At 40.9% G+C, this 9,506-nt stretch overlaps 1 protein-coding gene across 2 annotated transcripts; it reads right to left on the bottom strand.

The window, feature by feature from the left end:
• Nucleotides 1–1,869: 1,869 nt before the first annotated feature.
• On the bottom strand, nt 1,870–8,338 carry LOC108674462. Of its 2 annotated transcripts, none has more exons than XM_018162412.2 (6): nt 7,760–8,338; nt 4,674–4,778; nt 4,025–4,388; nt 3,486–3,649; nt 2,613–2,775; nt 1,870–2,336 (listed from the first exon to the last, which is right to left on the bottom strand). In XM_018162412.2, the coding sequence occupies exons 1-6, from the start codon at nt 8,000–8,002 to the stop codon at nt 1,987–1,989; spliced, it is 1,389 nt and encodes a 462-aa protein (XP_018017901.1). In that variant the 5' UTR covers nt 8,003–8,338; the 3' UTR covers nt 1,870–1,986. The 2 variants fall into 2 exon arrangements, with proteins under 2 accessions (XP_018017901.1, XP_047740337.1); XM_047884381.1 differs by lacking the exon at nt 7,760–8,338 and adding an exon at nt 5,540–5,743.
• Between the last annotated feature and the right edge of the window lie 1,168 nt (nt 8,339–9,506).

Here is a 9,506-nt window from a genome sequence, read left to right as displayed (position 1 = left end):
TGTGTTATAAGAAAGGGTTTCCTATTACTCCCTTATTTTATGACTAATAATTTTGTCTGAATTACTTATCTGACCGTTCCTCTCAAATGTGTGCTTTGATTACGTATGATCAGCTGGTTTAATATTTCTTGATAGTTCATGCTATGTTTGATCACGATTGTGGCTCTCTTGCCTGACTGCTGCACGGGCAACTGCTTCTTATTCTATTATTATTATTTATTAACCGTTTAATGTGACGCTTGTTAATGAACTTAGGCCTGAGAATCACGACTAAAGAGGAACTTTTTAATGTTATCGTATCAGCGTTCAATGCATCCATAAGTGTCCTTAGCATCTGATACGGTGTAACCATGTCTGACGCGTCGTGTCAAGTCACATGTATAATTCTTATGTTTATTTAAGGTCGGTTAAAATGGCACCATAATGAAATTTCTGTTCTAGCAGAGTAACGACTAAGATGTTAATGTGTTGTTATCCAACGAATAACGTAGACTTTGAATAGATTAGAAATATTTTTCAGTAGCCTTAACTGCCGCTGCCTTCACCTTTACGTATATTAAGCCAAAAATCTACATTCCACAATAATGCGAGATTATATTTTTAAAGGAATTTAATAGTTGTTAGGTCTTGGATTAATACTTGGGCATTATTGGCGCCAATTTTTATTGCAAGAAGGCTCATTTGAATGCTTGCCGCCTCATGCCCTGGATTATATTACTAAATTGACCGAGCTTGATGGTGTCTGTGATGCTACTTAGTGAACCTATGTATCTATATACTAGTTGATGATTAGTGAAATGTACGAAGAGAAGTTATTAAGGCCCTTTGATTTTAACTTCTGAATTGTTTCTATAGTAATATCAAATATTGGAATGCAAGTTTAGTTTCATTAGAAATAGGGTTGAATAACATTTGCATGATAATTTTTCAGAATTCCTTGAGGATTTGGTGGTCTTGAGTTGTGTAGGCAGGGCAGGTGTGGGGCTGAGTTGTGTAGGCAGGGCAGGTGTGGGGCTGAGTTGTGTAGGCAGGGCAGGTGTGGGGCTGAGTTGTGTAGGCAGGGCAGGTGTGGGGGCTGAGTTGTGTAGGCAGGGCAGGTGTGGGGGCTGAGTTGTGTAGGCAGGGCAGGTGTGGTGTCAAGTAATAGCCTCGTTGGCTATGAATATTTAGTGACATCCAATGCGAGATGCCCAACACGCTAAAAATTTCATTTCAATTTAATAGTGAAAATAACGTTTTCTATATCTTGCTCAAGAACCGAGTACAAGTTCATGGGTAGTTAAATATCTTCATTTGTTCAGCCATTAAATTTGGCGATAAAATTTGAACGTGGGACATGTTTTTTTTCAACTGTCAGGGTGTGAATAATTATACTTGGGCAGCTTTCTATTTTTATTGTGTTTGAAGTAGACTACATTTTCTTTTCATCTCGCCATGTTAATTTTGAAGGAAATGCTAGTTTTACCGATTTGTGATGTTTTCATCCAAATTATGTTTGTTGTAAAATCGGACCATTCAAATTGCTCACTAACAATTAATGAAACATGGCCTTGCGGGCAGGGACCTAGGCTGTTTTTTTTTTTTATGTAGATAAAATGACAGTTAGATCGGAGTTACTCTTCTACGTTTAGTTCGACTAAAGAATTGGAACAAAATTATTTCTCAACAAGAATTGTTTGACCATTTTGTGTGTCTCCCCGATATGCATGAGAATACGTTTTTTTCTACTTATTTTTTTCTCCCAGCAGTTGTTCATCTTTTCAATTTGCTGTAATGACGTGCGTATATCGCTGGAAGTAAAACAAATTACTCTCGTCTTTTCGTTTAAATTTCTTTGTATACGGTATTTAAAAGTTTTCCCTTTAACCATTTCTAGTCACATTTTAATAAGCAACAGCATTTATCTTGTAGATAATGTATGCAGAACTCGAATATCGATATTGAGCTTTCCTTTATAGTATCCCACCCTCGCCAATCAATCAAACATCAATGGTGAGAATGCAGGAAGACGTTCATGAGAATAAGCGTGAGAAGCCCGGCACAAATGCTCACTATTTTTTCTACAATCACGCACACTTGCGACGGCCGCTTCCCCGGTAACGGTTCCCGAAGGATATGCTTCTCTTCCAGCGCTGCGCCGAAGGAGTTCTCATCCTCGGAGTCGGATGCTCCCTTATAGGCGCGGTCACGTTTACCGCAAGCGCCGTTGATGGTGCTGTAGTTGGCGGGTGGTTGCTTGGTGTTGTTGTTGGTGTGAGGCAAGTGGTGGCAAGGGGAATGATGGTCTGGGAATTCCTTGGCTAGGATCTCTATGAATATCACGTGTAAGAAGATGCCTGCAAATGGATATTGAAGTTTCATTACTGAAATTGAGTTTCACAACTCTGCCCGAATTCATTTGCTAAAACGAAGAACTGATAAGCGTCAATAGCTACACAGATAATATTGTATATATTTATGTACATAATAGCTCCACGTTTTTCTAGTAGAAATAAAAAAATTTATTTATTTACATTTGCTGGAAATGATAATGCATGACACAGGTATAAGAAATGTTTTAACATGACTCAACTGTAGAGAAATAAAATTCGCACGAGATAACAGGACGCTACCTGTGGCGACAGCCTCGAGCACGGCGGCGACCACCTCGCGGGTCTCCGATTGTGTGGTGTGTAGAAGCCCCGCCCCCAGCGCGATACCCAGCGGGATGCTGGCCGTGAAGAGGCACACGTACAGCCCCTGCCAGAGGGGCGACAGGCGACGACTGCGGCTCACCTGACCATTGTACAAACTGTTGTCACCTGGTCACGGCAATTATGAAGAACTCCAGGAAATAATAGGATTATGTGAGAATCATGTTACTATAATGGGTTGATAAAAGCGAGGAAGAGCAACAATATAGTAGCAGTGAGTTTCGAGACCCAGATCTCTGTCATACTTGTCTGTCTAAAAACTGCGCTGCAACTTATCCACGCGACAACATTTCTTCTCGCTTCGAATCTCCGACATGTGGAACAGCCTCCCTGATTACATCTTTGACGCTCCGAGTATGAACGCCGTTCAAGAACAGACTAGATAAAGCTATGGTGAAATATATGTTCCGACTTGAAATGCCTTGCACCATATCGCACCCAGTGGAAGTCTAGTAGCTATTTCAAACTATCGTCAGTCATGAAAAGATCCGGTCAAGTGACACGATTTTAGATCTTCTGTGAACAAATCACGAAAAGTTCAAGAATCGGCGACAGGCCACATCAGGCCTACTCTTCAGCGCCGACATCACTATGTTATGTTATGTTATAATTCAGATTTCTGTGATTAAATGCAGTTCTCAAAGGAAATAAATTTTTAAGAAAGATGACGAAGGCAAGTAACCTCTGTTCAGTTGATATTTCAAGACGAATTGATTGCCATATTTCGCCTATGTTCGTTCAGTTGACATTGCAAGGCAATTTGAGCCGTTTGATATCTGCGCCATTGTGCACCTCTAGGCCGAAGGTGAGCGCCATGACGAGCTCGTGCACCAGCACTGCGATGCCAAACTCGAGGACCTTCTCCTGCTGCGTCTGAAGGCCGATGGCGGCGCCCTCGAACAGAGAGTGGAGACCCAACGCAAGCAGGAAAATCAGGGACGACGGCACGCCATGACCTGCATAAAAGTGACCGATTAACATGCAGTCAACTGACAGTATTGCTAGTTACTTGCGGCCGAACTATTAAAAATAGTTTATAACTCCGTCAGCTACTCATTGGTCTATTTTCAGGCGTTATGGCGTTATGTGTATTTAGCATGTTTTTATGGGCCTTTAAACGCGAATAACCTTGACTGTTTTATCCGATGACAAAAGGTTAATGATGNTTTCACATATACTTATGATAGATAAAATATTATTACTTCAATAAATACCAGTTCCAAACACACATTTATTATGCTAGGTATTCTTGTGCTAGGTTTAGGTACTACAGTGGGGAAAAAAGCCTATTGTTTTCAAGGATTCCATGCATATTTCTACTTTACCCTCACCGTGATTATGAGCCAAGGTTAGCCCACTATCCTCGAGGCCTCTTGTCCTTTCTTTGCGCAGCGCAGCGTTCGACGCTCGATCAACTCGCAGTTGCATTTCCACGGAATGTTCTTTACTATTTGTCATTTGCAATTCTGGAGTATACTTTGATCCCCTCAGTGGAGTTAAATTCCTCTCTTGTAATGCAAAATATTCCTCTGAAGTGGGCGGCCGCCCTGCTTCTCCACTTGGACAGATGGGCGCTGAGGTATCTTTTATGGAGACTAGGGTAATATCAGTCGTTTCGGGAGAGTCTCTGATCCGGGATCTGTCGTCTGCTGCATGGCGGGTGGTGTCCGTTCTGCTCATTTCGATGGCGTGAGCCTAAGGCCGATTTTTAAAAAATTTGAAGTATGAATAATAATTTTAAGATGGCTTCAATTTCTTATTTGTTTATGTTAATGAGAAATTTATGTAAGCTAATAAATAGTATTTGATTCAGTACTGAAAATTTCATATAGTATTCGTATTTCAACACACTGATTCGTTCAAAAAAATTAACTGATTTCCAATAGCTAAATTCTAAACAAAGATTCAACAGTTGGCAAAAGCCAGAAGGAAATAGATGAATTGAAAATGTAAACATGGCAAAAGTTACAGAAAGCTTACAAGTTTATCTATTGTGAAGATGATGAGAAATCCGCACAGGACGACAAAGAAGCCCCACGGGAATTCGGTGAAGCGTTCCATACTGGCATCGCCCTCCAACATCCTCTGTAGGAGCACTCTTTGGTAATACGTAATTTATAACCATATGTACGCCTATCGCAGAATGAAAATTGATAGTGAAGTGTAGTTAAGAAGTAAATCGTGTCTGGTGTGGAGTGGAGAAATTGTTCAGCAGTAAAAACAAAAATTTTCTCTTTATCTAGCTCTGAAATTCTGGCAATTAAAAAATAATGCTCACTAAATCTCCCTGAAGTTTTGTATCAGAAAATGAAGTATTAAGTGTCCTATGCCGGATGCATTGCCGGTAAGACAAAAAGTGGCACTCCGAGGTATCTATAGATGACGTGATGGCTTTCTCCGTTGTTTAAAGGTCGTTCCATTGTTCCTGTCCTAACTACTATTAATGCGTCTACATGATCTTACATCCCTCAATATTGTTACCAGGTTTCGAGTTTTCATGCACATACACAAATGTAACCCTATCACAAAAGGAGAATAATGTTCCCATATTACATTTACTTCATATACATGACCTCCCCATATATATAGAACTTCTAGAGTACGGTAAGCAAAACAATGTCAGAAAATTCTCATTCAATTTTTAAATACAACTTTCTCCAAAACGACCTCATCGTCGAGTAAAGAAATGCAATCAAACTCGAAAGGAATAAATTCCTGATAAGAAATCATAATCATTAACCTCTGTGGCTGCGTTCTGTTCAAGTTTTCTCACTCCATAATTATTCACACTAATTCTCCAAGAGACATCTTTCCAGTCCAGAAAACGTTCACTTAGTGGCACTTACCCTCCGTGATAAGACATTCAGCACGTGGCACTCTTTCTCCTTCAACTTTCATACTTATTAGTTATTATACACCCTCAACCTCGGATGCCTGCATGACTTAACTATTGTGAAAGAATAAATATCCGGCTGGAAGCTAGGACAGGCTGCGACCTGTGACAAACAATGCCAGTGCAATGCGAGAGAACAGCTCCACACTCGGAGAGAACTGCAGCAAGACAAAGAGGCCATTCTCATTGTGATGCACAGTAGAGAACATGTACATATGATAAAAATACTAGGTACCTACCAAAGAAATGGCTACCTAACACCAGAAAAAGGAATGCTAATCACAACAAAAAATCTCAACACCAGAGAGAGAAAGATAATTGGTACAAAAAGCAAAGACTTCTTCCGAACACACATCAGGCTGCCGTGCGCGGGGTAATTGATTTTAACGCCCGCATGCATTGCAACACGTACGACCACCTCAACATGAACGCAAAGACGCACAAAAACAGCAGTTCTGCCGCCCATACTTCTCATACTATAAAGGATACAGACGGCCAGGAACTCATTCCGAATTCTCAGCGGAGTAACATTGCTGTTACAGCGAGACAAAGAAAAAATACTTCGCTAATGCACACTAATAAGCAACAATAACTTCCTATTGCAGCATTGAAGAAACTTTCGGCTTTAATAAAATCTTCTGGCAATGGTAATTTAAAAAAAAATGAAGAAATTGTGCTAATTTGAATTAGATTCCAGTTAGTAAGCAATCGAAACGACGAGACCGGAATAAAGTATGGACCTACCTTGCTACAAAACTTTGGACGTGGGAAACAAGTTTCCGCTTATAAGTGATTTAATAATGCCAAATGAAAGCCGGGCATCCGACATACTGTATATTTTGGCATATTGAAGTAAAAGATCAAACACTTTATGACACTATTTAAAATTCGTAAATATAGTGTATTTAAGTGCTTTTCCTCAAAAAGCTTTCAGGTTAGTGATCGCACTGAAAATTTCCTATGCTAAACGTTTTCACATTAAAACGCTGGGACTAATTGAGCTTTCCATTTCAATGTATTGAATGCGTGTACATATACTTCATTACAATCGATTTTACTTGTAATACATTCCTCCTATTGAAGGTAACAGATTTAATTAAAGTTCAATAAACCTACAACTCCCTGTAACTAGGAGAAAATATTCATCTAAGGTGAAGACGAACGTGTACAATGGTGACGTTTAACTTCGATCAGAGTGTAAATCGGACTAAGCCTAACGTTTTTGTGCACGGCGAGAGCCGAAAAATTCGAACTAGGATCATTTGAACTTCAACGCATATTTTTCCGATGTTCACATTGTTGTTGTTGTTGATTGCGACCGTCACGCACGCCGGGGGGGAGGCTCTGGTGGTGGGCGGGGGGCCATAATCGGCGGCGGCGGGGCAGCAAGGACAGCGCTTATGGCGGCAGTCGCCGCCACGCGGGAGGTGATCTCCCTGCGGAGAGACCGCTTGGCTTCTCAGTATGTCCCGGCAGGCAGGATACCATTTGTCAAGAGTGGTGTGACAAGATGGCCGAACCTTGACTGTATCGAGGCTTTCATAGGGCGGTCACGCAGAGGGGCAGAAACCATGCGAAAGGAGGCGTAGGAGGACTGGAGGGCGCTGGCGAGGAACTGGGCGCAGGCCAGGTCCAGGTGCGCGGGCAAAGGGAGAACGCCGGTCTCCTGGTGCAGATGGGAGATCGGGGCCATTTTGAGGCAGCCGGTGGTTAGTCTCAATGCGGTATTCTGTATAGTCTGCAGGCTGGCAACTGCTGTGCTGGAAGCAACAGGGTACCAGATGGGGGCCGCGTAGTTGAGAAATGTTCACATTCGTCGAACGTCGCTTCAATCTAAGTTAGTTCCTCCTATTGTCATTTGCAAGATAATCGAATTCCTCGAGTTAGAATTCCATTACTTCCACCTAATATCCACGATTATCATCAAAGATCCTAGGAATACTTACTTTTAAAATGCGTAAAAATATTTAGTATCTGAGGTCGTAATTTTAAAATTCGCTTAAAAGTACACGCAGCGGCCGATTTCTTACTTACGATTGGTGGATCTTGGAGAAGCCGTCAATGCTAGGTTGACGGAGTTATGAACACCGTAACACGTAAAAATTCTTGACAGTACAGCCCTAGTTAGACATCATAGATATTATACTCGCTGAAATTTTTAACGACACAGCACCTGCATGATGACGTGGAATTTTTGATCAGCTGCCGGCAAGAGTCCCATGAAGCAGACGCACAGGAAGACACCGGCGCTGTAGCACGCAGCCAAGGACAGCAGTCGATGCTGCTGGTGGGGAGGGACAGCCCGGCCCCAACGCTCCCCAAATGCCCCACGCAGAAGGATGGGCGATATCCCCACCAGGGTCGTGCACGTGAATATCACACCCATGAACAACAACTTCAGTGGGAGCAGTTCCATCGCGGATATTTGTAATATTCACCGTGTAGAAATGTGGTTAGAACTTCAAGTTGGTTTCGAAACGGCGATCAATTTGCTCACATGATTATGGTAGAAGATATTGGTACCTCGTCTTGCATGAGGGCGCTCTTTGGTAGAATTTTAAAAATTATTTCTTCCTAAACATAAAATGAACACCACCACAAAGCGCAAGGCAGAAATCTTATTTTCAGTTCACAAATCGTGCGTAAACCTGCACGTGTTCAAAAAATACTAGATTTCATAGCTTTGCATGTGCGGGCTAAAACTTGATTTTCTTTACAAAGCTAATCCTTAAAACTAATCAACTGATTACTGTTAAAAATAAAAATTGATAAGTAAAGCCATATTCACCATAACTTGAATAATAAACTTTTTTAATTTGATCGAACAATAGAGAGAATTACATGCTATAATCAATTGGAGACTGGAGAGACAACATAAGTAAACACGCACAGAAGTTAGTTATGCCAGTGTAACTAGTCGTCATGAATGTAGCCTGCAACGACGTGGGATCGTTCCAGTAAGAACTAACTCGATAACACTTATCATTGAGTATATTGCGGCTTGCCTCTCACAGATGAGATTAGGAAGCGGCCTTTATGCCGTATAGCGTTGATATCACATATGAAGCATTGTAGGATTTAATTATTTGATCTCGTATATAATAATAAATATTGTTACATATGCAGTGCTGCTTTAATAAGCGCCTAGAACATTAAATTTCTTTCTGTGCTCTGAGAAAATGAATATTCGTTGGAGACAACGCTTAATATACTAAGGCGGCAAACTTGAACATCTGCATCCATTTGAAATAAAATTATAAGTAAAATTAAAACACAGATGTCTAACTACAATCTACATGGCGGCGAATTAGATCACAGGTGGCAGCTCCCGAGTCACTTGCTTTACCCAAAATTCTCAGTAACAAAGAATTGTCTCTCAGATTTCTTTTAAAATTTCACATCTCACATCGGCACACTCCACAGCCTCTGCGTGACAGTCAATAATATTTCTTTGTTGCTTGAAATTCACGTCAACAAGTAAAATGAAGAACACAAAATTTTATTCTTCGCGAAAAAAATCAGCATCAAATTCTGAGTTGGTGTATTAAAGCGTCTTATGTTTCAATAGCGCTTAAAATGATAAGACTAATTTTTATCAGAACGGTAGTAAATTTGCCATCAAGTTAGCTAGTTTTTATTATTGTGATTATTTTAGTCATTTTTTATCCACTTTGACGCGACAACTGCTCTACTAGAGAAACGCTCTCCTCTGCCAACACTAAAATGAACTCGGCATCACGGCTCACACCTGAGTAAGTAATGGTTATAATTGCATTTTTGTACGAAAACAGCTGCAAGAACATCTGTTGAGCTTATCGGCCCACACCTGTGGAGCGCACTAGCACACAACCTGTCACTCGGGGGACAGCCACACTAGTACTAACTGTAACATTATTTGTAGTCTGTGCTGTCTACTATCA

The sequence above is a fragment of the Hyalella azteca genome, unplaced genomic scaffold (assembly GCF_000764305.2).
Source record: "Hyalella azteca isolate HAZT.00-mixed unplaced genomic scaffold, Hazt_2.0.2 contig15353, whole genome shotgun sequence".
Taxonomy (NCBI): Eukaryota; Metazoa; Arthropoda; class Malacostraca; order Amphipoda; family Hyalellidae; genus Hyalella; species Hyalella azteca.
This window is presented reverse-complemented; position numbering and strand designations above follow the sequence as displayed.